The sequence below is a fragment of the Leuciscus leuciscus genome, assembly GCF_965113295.1.
Source record: "Leuciscus leuciscus genome assembly, chromosome: 18".
NCBI lineage: Eukaryota > Metazoa > Chordata > Actinopteri > Cypriniformes > Leuciscidae > Leuciscus > Leuciscus leuciscus.
Window position 1 is genome coordinate 10,412,450 of NC_138742.1, and position 19,948 is coordinate 10,432,397.

A 19,948-nucleotide genomic window follows, 5' to 3' on the forward strand; every position below is an offset into this window, starting at 1 on the left:
AAAACATTGTCAAAATGCAAAAGATAAACTAAACCAAATCATTTTCTTGAAGTCCAAATAAAATATCATATTTCTTTCTTTTCAATTTGATGCGATACATGAGCTTGACACGTTCTTGACAGGTTTTCATGAGTCACCCAAAAAGCATAAACAATATCTTCCCAAACTACATGAGCAATATACCAAACTGACAAATCCATTGATGGCCTTTTTTTTCTCTTTTTTTTTTGTGAAATTCCTCCAAGCCTCAGATAAACATTGTAAAGTTTATCGTCCGAACGGCAGCGAGCGCTGTTTAAATCAAGCTAACGCTAATCGAAGTTTCTTCTTGCTTAGTATGGGACAGCTTTATGTCTTCCCGCGGACCCCAGAGCGGGGGAAAGACATGCCGGGGCTATCAGCAACTTTTAATTAAGTGGGTGTGAATATGGGAAATGGAAAATTGTTCTGTCAACCCGACGAAATGGAGTTTTTGATGTTTGAGGCACAACATGCGCCTCCGCCTGCCGTTTCTATTATCCAATGAAGAGATACAAAATGGAGAAAGAGAAAAAAAATTTAAGGAGCAAAGGGGGAGGCGGACGTGAACAACATACGACACATCTCCAGATCAGCGAGAAAATGGGGAAAGAAACAGCAATATCAGTGAACATTGGTCTCTTCTCTAATGCTGTGTGATATCTCTGTAAGCCTGAGGTACGGAAGTCAACATATTAAAATGTGGGGCGGATCGGAACGCCGGATTACGGTGTGATTGCGTTTACGGAAAGTTTTTGTTCGCTAGATTCAAAGGGGAGCAATAACATCTCTGGCTTTCACGAGAGAACGCCGGTCTTCGTTCGTCCACCTCCTCAAACATAATAAAACCTGGAGGAAGAAATACGTGACTCAGGCTAGAGACGTGACGGAGGCTTGTTAGCCGCTGCTGTTGACAAGAGAGATGGCGAGATGCCTCAGATTACGATAAACAGGGAAAGAAGTGAATGTGGGGAGAGAAAAATTAATGAAAGATGGCTTTAAGGAAGCCGGAGTGATCCAATCACAATCTATCTCCCACGACCGCTGTCAGTTCTCAAAGAGGCGGCAATATCTCAGCGAGACGGAGCGAGGGAGAGAGAGAGGACCCGCTATTTGAAAGAAAATGACCCCTGGGGCATCTCTCCCATTGACTCCTTCCTCCATAGGAGGAGGGCCACTTAAAAGAGAGGGGAGAAAGAAAAGAAAAAAGATAGATGAAGGAAAGAAGACAGAACAAATTGCTTCAAACCAATTAATTTCCACTTCTCTCTTTTGCTCGGTCCTCTGGGTCTTGGTGTGCTACAGACTAAAAGAGAGAGCAGCCTCCGTTGTAAAACTCATTCACCTCATCCCATATGTCCAAACCCACTCTTGCAGGTGGACACAATAAACCAGCAACACATTTGTGGATGAATTTTACAGATGCACTTAAAGATAACAGTAATGCAAATGACAACTGTGACAAAATATAGTAGCCTAAGTAAGAAACAATACAGGATAGGGCTTGATTTTATCCATTAGGCTTTGATAGTGAAAAGTGGACCATGAAATTGTTTATTTAGGAATAAAACCCTTAAGCCAAAAAAAAAGAAAAGCTGTATCTGTCCTAGCTCTCCAAGCCTGGTCGGCCAGCTAAACCAGCCTAAATCGCATCAAACCCCTCTAAAACCAGCAAACCAGATTAGCCTGGTGTAAGTTTTTTTTTGAAGTATAAAATTATTATTATTATACTTTAAAGCTATTTACATGTTTATAGCTCTATATGATCCATATACATGAATGATACTTCAAATAATGTACTTTGTTGAGGAGAGGTGTGCTTCTACTTCCAAAGAAATAAATACAAGAGATAAAAACAATCAGACTTACACTGTAGATATGGCTTGGTTCATATCAGATCTGGATATCACAGAAATCTTATTGGTGGGCTCTTCTGACTTGCATTTCAAAAACATATTTTAATAGTTCTCTTTTTAGTTTTGGTTAAGAATAGCATCACTGCTATGTATGTGTTAAATATTCAAAACATTTGGTGTAGGGTTTAATTTTCATTATACATTTTTTTTACCATTCTCATACAGAAATTGTTGGTCAATAAAAAACATATACATATACATTATATATATATATATATATATATATATATATATATATATATATATATATATATATATATACACACACATATATATATATTTTTATTTTTATTATTATTATTTTTATATATATATATATATATATATATATATATATATATATATATATATATATATATATATTAGGGCTGTCAAAGTTAACGCGTTAATAACGCGTTAACGCAAAATCATATTAACGGCACAAATTTTTTTAACGCGCGATTAACGCAGCGCGTATTTTCTTTGACCCGTGGCCCAACCCCTAGTTGGAGAAATGGAGATACACAGTATTGCCAACTTAGCGACATTGCAGACCTACATTTAGCATTTTCAGAAGAGCTGCCCTGTCATGCAAAATCTAAACATGTTTGTGTTAGTAAATTGCTCAGTGCAAAGAAAGAGAAGTAATGGTAACCTGGCATTTTTTTGTTCTTTCTACATGTCTAATAGACATGAACAAGTTCTTTGAAAAACATCTATGACCTTTGAAACATGTCTCGTCTTCATGCTCTATATTGACTATGGTTTCAATAATAAACATACATTTGCATAAAGCATCTATATTTATCAATGCCCAGGTTGATTAGAGTATTACAAACTTGAAAAGTATTAATTTAAGGTACATTTAGAACAAATAAAAAGATGTGTGATTAAATGCGATTAATCGCGAGTTAACTCATGACAATCATGCGATTAATCGCGATTAAAAAATTGTAATCGATTGACAGCCCTAATATATATATATACACACACACATATATATTTTTTTTATTTTAATTTATTTGTTTATATATATATATATATATATATATATATATATATACACACACACATGTTTATTTATATATATATATATATATTTTTATATATATATATATATATATATATATATATTATTATTATTATTATTATTATTATTATTTTTATTTTTTCAGTATGTTACTTGCGTTTCTTATATTTATATATATATAATTATAAGAAACACAAGTAACATACTGAATTAAACATTATATTTTGAAGTACAAAGACTAAAATAGTGTTTTCTTGTGCACTCCAATAATCTGTTTTATTTACAACTTTGATCATTTCTAACTGCATAGAAACCCTAATAGCACCCTGGCATCACCAAACATTGGCTACATCTCCAGAAAAGTTACTTCAGAGAAGGAGAAAGCGCAAAATCAAACATTTTTGTCTTTAGACTAACATGCACTGATGAATTCCACAAAAAGACCAGGACCATTTATTAAGAAAGTAAATAAGCTAAAGAAATCAAAGCCTGTCTGTATGCTTTCCTTCCATAGCAATGATCTGACCCTAAGGGTTTTACATTCTCACCCGCACGCTGACCACAGCAACACCGCTCTCATCTCCATTACAATGGCTCTCAACCTCCAGAGAGTCGGTTGATCACCCTGTGTGGCCACCGCTAGTGCTATGTGCACAACTTCCTGTAAGAGAAGCACTTCCTCCCCCTCGTTTGTATAATAGTTCAAATATTCTTCCTCCATAAAACCTTCTTTCCCAACAAAGCCATTTACAGCTGCACTTAAATCAATATCAGTCCGAGCGAATACACAGCTCCATTTAAAGAACGTTAGCCTAACGCTCCTCGCGCTAAGTTAATGTGTTGAAGGGTTATCAAGCCCGCCCTCTCAACATGCAATCTCCACGCCGTCCGTATCAGAGGCACTCATACAGAAACCATCTATACCAATTACAGAACCTTTTCCATCTGAAGACGTGGTACATTAAAAACAATTATCGCCAAGCGCTGATGGATCGCAGTGTTGGAGCAGCTAACGTGTTTTCGTATGTCTAGGCTTTAGGTGTGCATGTGTGTGTGTGTGTGTATTGGGAACCATTACGGTAAATGCATTCAAAGCAGAGGCAAAATCATCTAACATTGTCAGTCTAGATCTCCCCTTCAGAACGCTGCTGTGAGCAACTGTACTAAATAGTAAAATACTCTGGATGGGTCTCGATGAGGTTAAAGGTCAGCAGTTGGGCTTGGTTTGTAAATTACAGAGCGATAAAAGGTCAGATGCCATGTGACCGGACATTTTCTCCCTGTCTGTTATTTCTCGTCTACATTTGAATGTGGCCCTCGAGCTAGCAATATCTTGTTCACCAAAAATGAGTTATTGGGAAATTAATATTAACACTTTCTATGAAGCCTGTGTATATAATGCATTGTAAATGTATTCTTAATGCATCCATAATACCCTTAGAATCAGTTGCATGTTCTTGTAAATAATTAAAAGCAGTTATAATACATTATAATACATTATAATACTAACATATTCATGGAGCCATCTAGAGCATAATGTACGATCAACAATCATGACTCTTTAAAGGTGTAGCCATGAATACGTAAGTATTTTAAACTGTAGCTTGAATTATTTATGACAAAATATGATTACAATATGTATTATAAAGTGAATCTCACAAGAGCACAGTGTCATATTAACCCCACAAAAAAACAAGAATGCATATTTTGCAAAAAAGAAAAAAAGTCTATTTTAAGACCAATACTTTATTGACCTGTTTACATTATTTTGACATGACATCAGTTTCAATGCAATCAATAGCAAGTATGACAGCTAAATACTGTAATGCATTGGGACTTTATTTATATTTTTATTATATTCTCATTAATGTAACACAGCAAGGCAAGGCAAGGCAAGGCAAGGCAAGGCAAGGCAAGGCAAGTTTATTTTTATAGCACATTTCATACACAATGGCAATTCAAAGTGCTTTACATAGAAGAAATTAAAATAATAAAAAGAAATAAGAATAATTAAAACAGTTTGGAAAAATAAAATGAAGCAAGGAATCTCATCCAGTCCGGATTTATTTTCTAAACTGAAATCAGCATAAAGGAAGGACAAACAAATACTACCATGATGTAGAAATATTTTTAAGTAACAAAACAATTATCGTAATATTTTAATAATTTATGTAATAAACTAGTAGTATGTTTTTTTCAAACTAGTAGTAGTAAGGACTTTTTTTTGCAATTTGATTATGAAAATACAGTATTTCTGGCACTACAGTACTGCAAATGTATTATTTTATTTGAGTTTTTTCTTTTTCTTTTTTTGCATTGCATTGCAGTAATGATTGACAATTAAAAAAATAATTTTGCCAAAATCTCATGTTATTAAAGGTGAACTAAGTAACTTTTTTTACCTTAACTGAACAGCTTCGGAGTCATTGGAATGGTTATATTACTTATTTCGGGTTGAATGGTGGTCGTTTCGCACCCCCCTGGTGCCCGTGAGCGGAAAATACGCACTTGCAACTTTGAGCCGGCGGGGCGCCGGCCGCTGCGTCAGGAAGTCTCGCGTGATATCAGGTCTCGCGATGTAAACAATTGCTTTACGGCCAAAATAAATCTGCTAAAATGCTGTCATTGTTCCGCTCCCTCACACTGTCCGAACCCGAATGAAGAAGACGTTTTAAAGAACGTCCCATCTGCTTTGATGTCGTTGATCTATAGCCTCTGGTGTCTGAGAATCAACAACGAGTTTTTACAACAGTGTTGTCAAATATCTATTCCGAAGCTGTGGGGGGAGCTCTAGAGAGAAAGTCCCGAAGCTACTGAGTGCTGCTTTAAAGACAAAGTGCTATGCAAAGGCTATTTGACAGTATTGGCTGTGACTCGACAACAAATGCTAGACTGAAAATGCGAAGACACTCTTCTCCACTCCTCAAAAACAAAACATTAGTCTTTATATATATATATAGTGTTTCTTGAGTAAAGAAAATGAAGTACTTATTCAAACAACCAGTTCATTATTTACCCTTGAATTGCAAACAAGCAGAAATATACTATACAAGGTCTTGACAAGCTTAGCGAGATCAAATCGCTTTATAATGCATTCAAATATCTTTCTAACTCACAACACAGGTTTCATAGAAAGTGTTTTGAGGGTGCTTACGGTTCTCTATCATCTAGTTTACCATGAATACCTGCAGGTGGTTGATGCAGAGAGAACAACTTAGCAAGAGCCATCTTCATGCCATCAACATGAACTTCCGTGAAGGCTTCTTACCATCTATTTCCATTCTAAAAGCTCTCTTACATTTATCTCAGCATGAACATGTGATTAACATGATGCATTATTTAAATGCTTGCAATGATTCTGTCACATGTATTTCCTCTTAATCTCTGACATTAAACGGTAGAATAAATGCTTTCATGCCTGGATTTGATCAGGTTTTAAGGACTTTTTGAGGCTGGCGCTGTGGTGCGGTGCTCTAATCAGAGGCGGTGTGGGCCAGCGGAGTGTGAATGGGGTTACGGTGATGAAGGAAATGCCCTTTAATGAGAGGAAGACAGGAAGCACTCCAATCAGCCCTTAGTGAGGAGAACATGAAAGCACAAAGAAAGAGGCGAGAGGAAAACAAAGGAAGGAGCGAGACGGAAGGAGAAAAAGAGGAGAGAGAGAATTCTCCAGCCTTCGGTCTGAGTGAAAAGGGGGGGATCGGTGGGGGTGACGGAGGGTTTGGACGCTTTCTTTTCCATCAAAAAAGATCAGAGAAGCCCTTCCTCAATTTTTTCTGATAAGTGGTGAATTACCAGAGGCGCCGCCGCTTGTGTGTGTGTGTGTGTGTGTGTGTGTGTGTGTGTGTGTGTGTGTGTGTGTGTGTGTGTGTGTGTGTGTGTGTGTGTGTGTGTGTGTGTGTGTGTGTGTACAAGTGGGAAGGGGGCCGACACAGTGTCGAATATCACGTGCAGACAATCAGGAGACGCTCCGGGTCTCTCTTTTTCACACATGCTCACATACATACACAGTCTAACAAATTAACCATGTGAATCTGTGCAGAATAAAAAAACAGCATGTTGAATAATACAAATTCAGATTTTTTTTGGCTTTTCTTTTGTAAAAAATACAGCATCTTCAAAATTCATACATTCATAAAATTGAAGTCCAACCCAGCTACTGTATACACTTATTACATGGCTTGGTTGAATTCTAATGTAGAATGCGGTCTGTTATTTCTTGATAAGAGACCGCTGCTAAGCATAACACAGGTTTGGACACATTTGAATTCTTTTGTGGTTCTTATTATCTGAAAAATAAAACAGGATCCAAGTCAGGATGAAATCAAAATTGACCCCATTTTACTATGTTGGCGCACATTTCTAGTCTTGTGATGAAAAATTCATCCGTGCAAATTAATTCACACACACAAAATAAAATTGTATTCGGAATCTAATCAAAATCTGAAAATGTACTTCCCCTCTGGAATGGCCGTCCTTCTCTGATGTCAGTTTGATGGCTTGGGTAGACAGTGAGCTTTTCTAGATCCAATCAATTCGCAGAGGGAAAAAACAAGCCACACCCTCTATTTTTCTCATTCAATATTCCGTTTCACTCGTCACAATACTGAGGTAAAGTCTGCCGCAACGTCCGGTTCACACAGACTTTAAATGCTTGAAATTAGTTCGAAGATAAATAAATTGTGCCTACATTTCTTTTAAAAAAATTATTAAAATATGTATTATTTATTATTATTATTATTATTATTATTATGACTTTTATTCTGATAATGAGAATTTGCTTAATTCAATAAAATGTCTCAACATAATCATAATTATAAATAAGAAAACCAAAAAATTATAATAACAAAGGTTGTAAAAAATAGGCTACGTGTTCTGTTAAAATTCATGTTAGACAAAATACATACAGTAATAACGCTAATTTTAGTGTAAAAAAGCCTATATTGTGTCAAAATAAACGTATGCAGTTTTACAACCATTAGTTTTCCCCCCATAAAAACGAACTCGATTTTAAATTAAAATTAAAAAAAGGATAGGTTTGACCAGACGACAAAGGAAAGGCCGCCAACAAGTGCTTTTGAACAGTAAGCATTTCCAGGATCTCAAAAAGTATAGAACGGCGCTAGCAACTCAAAAGACATGGGTTTGATTCCCAGGAAATGCAGGAACTGATATAATGTAAGCCTTAAAATGCAACACACAGTGAATCACTTTGGATAAAAGCGTCTGTCAAATACATAAATGTAAAAAAATCAAGGCGAACAATGGCTACACTGAACTTAAGAATCTAAATTCTCATACTTCCATTCGTGTTATCAACCAAGCGTTTGGAAAACGTGTCTCTTCATTTTCATTCTCTGTGTGTTTTCCTTTTCTATTTGGCCTCTTTGGGGACTCATGTGCGTGACCAAACCACACAGCTTGTCCGTTGGGCTCCTAAGAACATTCTAGCCAAATAAAACACGTCGACCATCACAAACAGCACACTCCCTGAAGTCTTACCTCTTTCTCTGTGAGCGTGTAGATGTATTGATGGTCAGGGCTGAACAGCATGTCCCTCAAAATTGGTTTCCCTTCGCTCACCACCACGTTCTCATACAGCAGTGCAGGCTGGGTAATGGAGTTCACCAAGATCTGAAAGAAACAAAGAAGATATACGTTGAATATTAAAGAGCAAATATACTTTGGATTTGTGCAATCTGGCTGCGTTCTGATTTGCTGTTCACTTTGTGCAGCATTCTGGCTTTAAGAAAGTAGAAAAAAATGGCTTTATAATGAAAATTGAATGAAAGTTGTTGGTTTGGTGTCTCTCCAAGCTGCATAATATATCCATTTAACTCTGCTGCCTTCACATCAATGCTTAAAAGGGAGTAACAGCGGCCTAGACCGATGATAAACAAATGCATCTTGGTCAATAATAAACGCAGCATCACTTTCTGTTTGGCCCACCATAGCATCAGCCAGAAATATACCCTCTTTTAAGTCACTATCCCTGGCCTTATTGATGCAGGGTCAGGGGAGCGTGACCTCAGCATCCCGTGGTGTTTCAGGGCCTAATGATGTGCTCGGCTCCGGTGCCGTGTCCCGCTGATTAATGACCGTCCCCTTCGCCGAGTGCCATGGGAGCGCATTACCTGGGCCCTCTGACACCACCCCATTGCTAATGAAGAGAGCGCCTGCAGCACCGGAGTACACTAGAGCACCGTCCGACCCACTTACAAAAACACAAAAGCTGGTAAAGCAGTTCGGTTTTCCTCAGAAAGGTCCACAGCACAGAGTGAAAGAGTTGCAGGGAGTTTTCAGCCGCCCACACCTGGGAGTCAGTGTGGCCTATCTGGGTCAAACCCTGCAGCTGGTTCAAGAGAACTAAAATTACATCTACAAATATCTGAAAATAGAGTGAACTTAATCAGCAGTTCTGTTCTTTAACTAAAACCTATAGCTGTGCAACGTGGCCTCATGTAAACTGCCACATTTATAGAACAATATTTTATATGGGCAAAAAAATGCATCACAAGTTACGTAATCAGATTACTTTTTATAGGTAACTAGTAAAGTAATGCATTACTTTTAAATTTACAACAAAATATCTGAGTTACTTTTTCAAATAAGTAATGCAGGTTACTTTGTTTTCCCATTTACCGGTACTGACTGACAGCTCTCTTTCCCACATGCTGAGAGAAATTATGAGTACGTTTTAGAGGCGTTGAAAACATGATGGTTATTGTAGTTGTAGACTAAATGTGAACATGCATTTACTAATCTCACTTGCACAACAACAGATTCAGTATTCCTCAACATGAATACAAACAGTTTGATGCAAACTCAGAATATTATGCGAACCTGCAATAATTAAATGTTTAATATCACACATATACTTTATGTATTTAATCTCACTTTATTAACCAATGTCTTTGCTGCTGACCTTCGATGACCCAATTCAATCATACTAAAAAGCAAAAATGACTTTAGATCACATCACATTTGTGTTCTTCTCCAAAGCTGAAAGAGTTGTTTAAGCTGCAAAATTAAAATAAGCTGCTTTCTATGCAGGTGTGAATTTGCATTTCCTTCAGCCTGAGGCTTGTTCATTTTACTGAAAGGGCCTGAAATTGACTGAAATCAATGTTTTTTGATTTGTTATTAAAAAACAAGCAAGCAAGCCCAGCCCAAATGAGAAAGAGTAACGCAACGCATTTAGTAACGCAATTAGTTCCTTTTTAGGGAGTAACACAATATTGTAATACATTATTTTTCAAAGTAACTTTGCCGAACAAAATATTTAATAAACCAAAACACAAATAGTGAAGAATGTTTAGTAGTGAATAACAAGTGAGTCTTCTCATGACAACTAATATAATTTAAAATGCGTAGATAAATTAGATTTAAACTATTATATCGTTGGTATGTACAAATGAAATATATATATATATATATATATATATATATATGAAGAGTTCAGATGCAAAAGCCTCTAAATGCCATCTGAAATTTTCTTATAGAATGATCATTTTTATCAAGCTCGTATATTTAAATTCAATAATTTCACTCAAATGGCAATGAAGATTACCTATTAATTGTCATTTAAGTGAAATTACTGAACTTAAATATACAAGCTTGATAAAAAGTATCATTCTAAAAGAAAATTTCAGATGGCATTTAGAGGCTTTTGCATCTGAACTCTTCATATATATAAGAAGAGAAAAAAAAGAAAAAAAAAAGAAAAAAAAAAGACATCAGATATTTCCATGACTACTTTTGGGATTAAATTTTCAATTTTTAATTTCCAGCTTTAGCTTCAGGCCTAGACATTTTTACACAAATTTTAATTCAAGGTTTTCCATGATTGTGGGAACCCTTTATATTGTTGCTCAGTGAGTGATGGAGGGTCAAATAACAGCAAAGCAGTCTGGGATTTGGAGTCTGTTGTCCATGTTCCCCCCTCCATCACTTCATTGAGCATTACTCCCGTGGGACGACGTTCATTATGAAGTAGTGGCAGATAACAGCTCAAGGACATCTCATCCTCTCTCTCAGCCAATCCTTCTGGAACTCTTGCCAAGCAATGCTGAAGTTCCTGCAGTGGGACCGAGCTGAAAGAGAGAGAGTAAGGATCTTCCCCTGTGTCCGAGCAGGAGAATGCATGACATGGAGAATGCTTTTCCTATGGAAAAGGAATACTAATCTAGAAAAACTGGCCACTGCTATGCGATTTTTGGACATGCCTAAAACTTGCAGGACAATGCAACTAACAAACTCTCCTGCAAGTTTCCCTGCCATATGAAACTGATTAAATGGGATAAACATATATAATTGTTCTTCAAGGGTGAGCAAGAATTGCCATCTGCATTTCCCCGCCCTTTTTTAGAGTCGTGCAGATAGACGTAATTGTGCAATGACTCTTCAAATTGCAGATTCTTGGCAGATGGCCCATCTTCTCCTCAACAGGAAGAAGCAGGAAGAGCTAGAGAACTCTCTGTCTCACACTGCCTTAATAAAGGTGTCAGGAGAGATGAAGTTGGAAGGTGAAAAAACAAAAACAAACCCAGTTCTCCCTACTGAATGCTGCTGAATCCCAAAGCACCTTATAGTCTGGAGTATTACTGCTACTGTCTCTGCTTTAGAAATCATTTTCAGTCACTTCCTGGGTAAGAGAACAATGACTTAACCTTTTGACATATAAAGTGTCATTTCTGAAGGTTAATGACTTATGTGCCAGCGCAAAGACGTATTTACATTAACAGCCCAAATGATCACAAGAGCACTATGATAGAAGTTTACAGTACAAATACTATTATTATATATAAAAAAAATCTAATTAAATTATATATATTTTAAATATATAATTTAATAATTATAACTTAATTATATTATTTATTTTATTGATGTATTGTTTATAAAAAAATACTAAAATGTATGAATTTTAAATAAAACTATAGTTATATTTAAAATATAGAATTAAAATGTTGTATTTCAATATTACATATCAACCAATCAGATTTATCTACGTAGAAAAGCAATGCCAAAGTACAACTGAATAAATAAAATCATAATAACTTAACAAGTATCTTGCAATTCTATGTTTCAACCAAAGACGTCAATAGAGAACACATCATTTTGTAATGTACCTTTTAAATGACGCTTCACCTTAAAACTAAAAACCGCCGAATGTCCTTGGGGACTCTATGTGCCGCACTCAAATCATTCATACCAAAACAAATATTGAATTCACACCATCTTATTAGATGAATATGTTCCATGATTGCTACTTGCATTATCTTCTCATGTTTATGGTCCCATTACGGTAAGTCATGGCAGAATCATTTCAGGACAGAAGCAAGCCCTTCTAGCCTCTTGCTGCAGACTGCACATAATGAGCGCATTGGGTAATAACCTAAAATAGGAACCTATAAATTAAGAAACAGAGCCCTGCAGTCTTCCTTAATGCTGGTCTATGGATGAACAATAATTAAGGTGGACGAGGGTTCAATGAAGGGTCACTCTTGACGGCTTCAGAGCAAATTGAAACAGGTCTGGCCTTTTCAATTTTGTCAACGTCTCCTGTAAAGCACGTATTAATTTGTATGTGACCTTATGACATCAGCGAGGTCAACAGTCAATACAATGATAAACTGTCGTAGACATAAAAGAGCTTGTAGCTATGTCTTATGTAATCCTTCATATGGGGAAAAAAGAAAAGAAAAAAGAAGGCTGTTCCTGACAGGCAGCTCTAAATTTCAGTATATACTGAAATGCATTCAGAGCTTTGTTGGAGAGAATGATTGACAGGAGTTTTGTCACAAAACCCAGGCATTTCTCTGCCGGAGACTGTGGCGACCCATCAACTCTCCGTTGTTGAAAATCATTTTACTCCAGCCTGGATGGGGAACGGAGACATTTGGCTAATTAAATCAAACAGGAGGGCACTTTCCAGATGAGCCTGAATCCAATTTCATTAGTGGCCTCTCAGCCACGGATAATGTGCGGACCATGAGGTCGCTCTCGGACGTTTCGTGTCTTGACATCAACGCACTGGAGTATGATCAATAAAGGATGCTGACTTGAAATGTAGGATTGAAAGCATGCTGGGTTTTCCACAGGCTCTTTTTTCCCTGCTGCTGCAGATTGACTTCAATGTTTCTTTCTTTTCCACATCATTCTAAATTGGTTGTTCAGATGAAATTAAGAGGTAATATTGCAAAATGGAAAATATATACCAGTGCTGTGCAACTGGTATATATTGAATTGAAATATACTCAACTGAATTGAAAATGTATTTTAAATTCCAATTCAATTCTGAAATTTTAATTTAGGTAGAACATGGGATACATAATTGCAGTTGGAATTTGAATGTAAGTAAGTAGAATTAAATATAATTTTTAAAAGTGTAAAAAAAAAATACAGTTAAATGTCAGTGTCAATAGCCTCGTGGGAAGCACGCCGACACATAGCACAGTTGCGCTTCGGGTGTCCCAAGTTCGAGTCCATGCTCGTGGACCTTTTGTGGTATTTTTTACTGTTTTACTATATATATATATATATATATATATATATATATATATATATATATATATATCACACAAAAGGCCTATTAAAAATATATAAATATAAATAAAACATTTTAAAAAGCCTTAAAGCTTTATAGAGCTGCCAACTCATGAAAAGAGAGCCAATTATGCAATATTGAATGTTGCAATATACAGTACAATGTTGCTGAACCCTCCGAAGGCCTTGAGAAACAGGAAGAGTCGCTTAGTGCGAGCGTCTCCAGCCTCTTTGACCCTTTTCTGGAGGGCATCCAAGACTTCCCATGGCACCTGCTGACTTCACAGTCTGCACCTTACCGGCAGGAACAGAACCTGGTACACACAAACTCATTGAGCTTGATCAGCGTGACAGATTACTCTGTGAAATTAATCATCTTTCTCTGCCATGCTGCTGCTCTCTCTATAGGACGCCGGCCAAAAAGCAGCCGTGGACAGACAGTCCCAGTGGGCACAATGATGGCACGCCACTGCGCGGCTCCTGGGGACCCAATGCCCACTCCCCGGTGAGTTTCATCATTAATAAGACAAGGAAACAGGAGCAGGTTTGTCTTTGAATGCTTGACTGGCTTGAATAAACCAGGGGTATAATCCAGCTGGAGACGCCGAAGATCAATGTCGCATCTGTTCAGTCTTTGTGTTGTCGTGTGCGGCATCATGGTGACTAAATGATAAGGGGGAAAGACGGCGCGAGCGAGAGAAGAGGGGGAAATAATAAAGGAAGAAGGGGAGTCGATGCTTGGTCCCCGGAGAGCGACAGGCATGTCTCAGCCTCCACCTTTTTAATCTTTCAGGCACTCCATGGGTACAGCATCTCCTCCGCCACTCACCCCCACCGCTGCTACAAGCTCCACTCGCATGCTCTTGACATAACTAGGTCTCCCTGTGAATAATAAACCAGCCACCAGATTCCTGCCTTTGATATGCAGCCCTTAAAGTAAAGATCTGCATCTGATTGAGCGCAATCACTGGCTAATTAATGAGACGGAAGGTGGCCCGCTGGCCCAAACACGCTGCCACCACTGTCCGTCCCGGTCCGTTCCCCTGAGAAGAAGCCAGCCGAGCCTGGAGGAAGAGACTCGGGGAGCACCCCTGGGACAGGCACACGCGGCTTACGCAACGAAGGCGGCGAACAGGCTCAGAGCTGTAGATAACAAGAGGTAAAAATAGGATCTTTCAGCTATAGGGTAGATTTGAAATGGAGAGAGATGTATGTACCAACACTAATGCTAACTTTGTAGGGTGAATTTAGCTTATTATATATATATAGCTGGTACAATATCCAATCGGTCGATATTGGATGTATACTGTATTGAACTCTTCGACTCAATATATGTTATCGTATCTGATATTGTGCATCCCTAGGCCAAATAAACATGCCTTTTAGATTACTGTTACCATCATGTGACACTCACTTCAAGTAATCTTTAATACACTAATTTAATAACACTGTTAAATCTATTCATTATCGAATCTGAAATATCCAAAAATGAATATCCATTTTTTTATCTGAATTTTAATGTTGTGAGGCTTAAATTCATTTTTAGCATTTTTACATTTATTTAGACAAAATAGTATGACATTAATATATATAAAATTATGCAAGGGGCATATTTAAGGGGAAAGAAAATGTAGTTTTAAAAGATTATTTTTTTTTTTTTTTACATTTAGAATAAAGCATTATAAATTAGAACATTATATTTATACACTGTCAAATGTAATCTTTATCAAATATCCTTCTTTTTTTAAACTGGATATTGTTGTGAGGACTAAATTAGAATTTAACTGAGTTTAGTTCTAAGCGTTTAATTTTTTTATTTATTTAGATAAAATAGTGTCAAGTTTCAAGAGGAAATAAACTATATATACATTTTGGACAATATAAATACATTTAAAACATGTATCTAATAATGTATATAATTTGGCAAATAGGATGCGTCAGAGCATGCATGCTAATCGTTAGCCCAAGTCTATATCTTCAGTCCAATGACTTTTTTGTTTAGTATCCTCATACATTGTGTACTAAACTAAACCATTTTTACCCACCAGATACTTCTACAGAGCAGGACTTAGACATGCTAATTAAACACAGCTCAACTGTCCCGCTATGCTAATCCTCTTCCTGGAGATGCAAAAACAACTTGTGTAGCAGGTCAAAACCCAAAAGCTCTTCACCGAAAAGAAGAATCTTCACCGAGGGAGAACTTTGTTGTGCCGTACAGACAAAATATACTCATCGGCCCAGCTGGGTTTTACGGGGAAAACAAGTGCACCTCGTGGGCATTGGGAACTAGGCAGTCTGAGGAACCCGGGCAAAGGGAGAAGGGGCTAATCATAGAGGTCTCTAGATGGTTTTCTAACCCCAGCCGTAAACGTTTCATTATGACAGTCTCTGTGCAACAGATAGCAGCTCAAGCTCATTCGACCTCGTTCCACTTCCCTTGCAATATCTGATTTGGCCCCGGGTTCGAAGGCTCCTCGGAGCATTGAGAGGAATTTAATTTCTATTTTCCTACTTGTCGTCTTTCCGCCATCCGCTTACTCCCGCTCTCTATCTTCCTCTCTCAGACCTCCCCCTTCAGGTCCTCTTGACACAACAGACGCACACCGGCAGTCAAGCAAGACAGACTGTGCGGTTAAAACTAGGTGGAAAAAATGGGAGTTTGCCCTGCAGTGAGTATGAAAGCAACTCCTAAGTCATCTCCATTTGTCACAAACTGCACGCTGGAACTGCCAGGCCACTTCTCATACACTCAAACCTCTGACAAGAGCGAGCTGCGGACAAAAATACAGAATAAATGGGATGCTATGGAGCTCAGCATAACACTGCAATACCAATAGTCATTAGGGAAGCCTCCGGCGATGATTTCTTTAACTACAGATTGTGCCTGCCTATACATCATCTCCCAATGCTAAATGGAGATCCAAACAGCTCGTTTGTGACTGCAAATGCCAAAACTTCATCAACTCATGACTGCATTACCACAAAATGATGGGGTTCTCTCGTGGAATTTTCCTCAATATTTAAGTATCTTCTAAAAAATCTAAATTTGAACCTATGTTGCCCATATGAGCTCCAAGATTCTCAGCCACATCTTTACTGTACATATCTTTTATATGTGACACTGAATTATTGAGTTGGAAGTCACAATGAGCTTGAAATTCTTTGTTAGAGAAATCTCTGCTTTAAATTATTCAACCAATAACTGTTCGACATGTCACCTGATGTTATGTTTTTTCTCAGGTGAATTTCGTTATTCAAGTAAAATTGTAAATTTACTATAAATGCAATATATTTTACTTCATAATAAATTGATGTCCTAATTATCATGGATGGATGGATGGATGGATGGATGGATGGATGGATGGATGTCTCATCCCCTTGACATTTTCTAATATTTGGGCAATTCCACGCAAAACTGTCACATCCATAACGCCAATACAATGCCATGGTATTTAGTTGGCGTTATGGATGTGACAGTTTTGCGTGGAATTGCCCATTTGTCATTTGAAGGTGTAAAGGAAATCGTTTAAAATGTGAAAAATATGTTTTCTAAAGCCATGCTGTTTACAGCATATATTTTGCACATAATCTACATATGTTGTGGCCAGATGTTTTGCTCTATTGGAAAAAAAAATATATATATATTAGGGTCAAAACGACTCATAATAATTCAGGTCGCATGTATTTATTTGCCACAAACAGATTCTTGACTATAGATTAAACACCCCCGCTATTGCAAGTTCAACAAAAATGCTTTAAAGACAAAATATGGTTCAGCATCGCAAACAGAGCATAACAAGCTACATTTTAGGGTAGTAACGGTGCAAACAGATGGTTCTAAAAATATTTGCCCAAACCTTGTGTCAAATTTGAGGGTCACACTCTACGCTACGTTGTTTGACAAGGGTATGTAATCCTCAATGGCGGCTCTCAGCGAGTGTCACCGAAATGACATCTGCAACAATGGAGTGAGGCAATAATACTGACAAAGCCAAACAAAAACTCTCTCATAAGGATGTGAACGTACTTGACGCATCAAAGCGAAGAGAGAGAGTGTGGCATTTTCCCAATCTCACCTCTGCAAGACAATCTGACATACCTGAGCACACAGAAAACACTGCGTTTGAGCTCTGAGGAAAAGGATCACTTGAGGACGGGCTCCACCGGGACAGACTACCTGCCGGTGCTTGAAAACCAAAGAGAGAGAGATGCAAGATACAATCTGCAGAGGGTGAGCAGGTCAAAATAATCCCAGTGAAGCCTTCTCCATGGAAGAGCTCACTCTGCTGTGAAGCAAAGCAGTGCCTTCAGCCAGTGCTGAAACTGATAGCACAATAAAGCGCTGATGGAAATGGTGAACAATATTATCATACAGAGTGCATGGACACATTGGCTACTTTTTTGGGTGTGGAAAAGAATTATGAACCTGGAGAAAGGTGTGTTTCATTGGCTATTTACTTCTGGGCCGAAATCATATAAAGCTGTTTATGACAAATCTTATCAAATCCAACACAAAACAGGATCGATTTGAGTCTTTAAGGTTTATGAAAGAGTAAAAGCACTTTATTTGAAAGCGAACCGGCTGTAAAAAGCACCACGACTTCCATTTGGAAATAAGGTCTTGAATTTTTCCTTCGAGTGAAAAAAGGTGTCACAGACGATGGATATGTCTGAAGATTAATTATGCTTATACATTAATATACATCTCTGCATTACTAATACCTGCAAGTCATTCTTAGACACGAGTGTTCATCTACAGATCCGAAGTGGGTTATTCAATCATCTGTTAGGATCATAAATTTCAGACGGATTTAAATTAAATTTGAGAATGTTTATGTGAGTGCGTGCGGAGGTGGCTAAGTGTGTGTTGCCAATTAAGTTGCACGTCTACAGTAAATGTCAATGCACATCGAGACACTTAAACTTCCATACAGACCCTTGGAGGAAAGGAGCACATTTCAAAGATGCTTATCCGTTTACAGCATTCCACTAGGCAGCACATATTTCTCACAGAAACATCATCAACATCGACATTCTGCGGCGCTGACCAACGGCAAATGGAATCCTGCGGACCCGAGAGAACATTCTATGCAGTGTGAAACGCCAGAGGGGCGTAAACAAGCGTGTAGCACTACAAAGAGCCGTCTCTAAAGAAATGGCTAAACGATGTTAATGTTAGATGCTGTGGATGTGCCTCCATTTACAAGAGGGAACCGCAGGACAAATTGAACATGAATGGACATGTTTCCATTCCAATTACGGCTATAGATTAGTTGTGCAGGTAACATGTGGTCATTCTTTCCTGTTAGCTGTTCATTACGTGTCTCTGTTTGGGAGCCTAAATCAGAAAGGGAGAGAGAGAGCTTGTCGTTCATAGACAAAAAAAAACTCTGCTAACTAACAATTCGCCCACCCAAAACTCTATCAATGGCCATGTCTGTGCTCGGGTGTAGATATATGGGACTGTCACTGTAGTATTCTTACATTTTGCTCTGAACCAATCACATGTCAGAGACAACGTATGCTTGTTCCTATTGACTATAGCACTTGTCAGTATATTTTATGCAAATTAGCCCTAGACGGTTTGATTGTGTACTGCTGAAGAGTTAGCACTCATGTTGCGCATCTGAAAAGGTTTAATAAATCCTCATGCTAAAGTGAATTCTGTTCTTTTGTTATGCTAATAGCATGCTGGCATTCTAGGCTTTGTTATACTAACATTATTGAGAGGAAGGCTAACTTTCTAGACGTAGTTATGCTAGCATTAGTCAGAGAAAGACTAGCTTAGATGTTTGTATTCTAACATTATCAAGAGAGATGCTACTTTCTAAGCATTATGCTAACACTACTGAGAGGACGCTTTCTAGGAATTGTGGTGCTAAAGATATTGAGAGAAAAGATGGTGGGAGAAGCTGTTAGTTACACCTTCAGTCAGAGTAGATGACATTTAATTTGATGCTAATGAAAACAAGGCTTTGAGGCATAGAAGAACAGTTTTGGTTTCATACTGGTGTACTATTTACTCTGACTATTTAACTGTAGTCTAACAGCACATTTACACTGATAAGAGAAGACGGAAAGTGAAGTGGGATGTGATCGGAAAAGGTCAGCGAGCCGGGACTCGAAATCGGGTCGCCTGAAGCACAACCAAGCTACATGTCGGAGCGCTGCCCACGAAGCTATTGTGTCCAATCAAATGAAATTTCAATTTATGGTGTAGACCTAAATAATCTTATAAATAGGAAAACAAATTACACGTTAACGCTTGAATCAGACTATTTACTCAATTTGATTCAAAAATGTATGGCTGTGATGTTTACACATTATTTACATTCTACTAAAATATTTGCTAAAAAGCTCTTCTGACGTGTGTTGGCTTTTTTTATTTTATAAAATGTATACATAAAATGATACTCACGGTGTCATTGGTGACATTGTGCAAACTTTCTCTGGTTCT

General features: G+C 37.7%; 1 protein-coding gene across 2 annotated transcripts in view; it reads right to left on the reverse strand.

The window, feature by feature from the left end:
* Positions 1-19,948, reverse strand: part of plxna1a (plexin A1a) — a 209,837-nt gene that overhangs the window by 104,287 nt on the left and 85,602 nt on the right. For both annotated transcript variants that reach the window (XM_082146171.1, XM_082146170.1), the window contains exon 4: positions 8,446-8,577. In XM_082146171.1, coding sequence (XP_082002297.1) covers positions 8,446-8,577 — 132 coding nt within the window. The remainder of the gene's footprint in view (positions 1-8,445; positions 8,578-19,948) is intronic.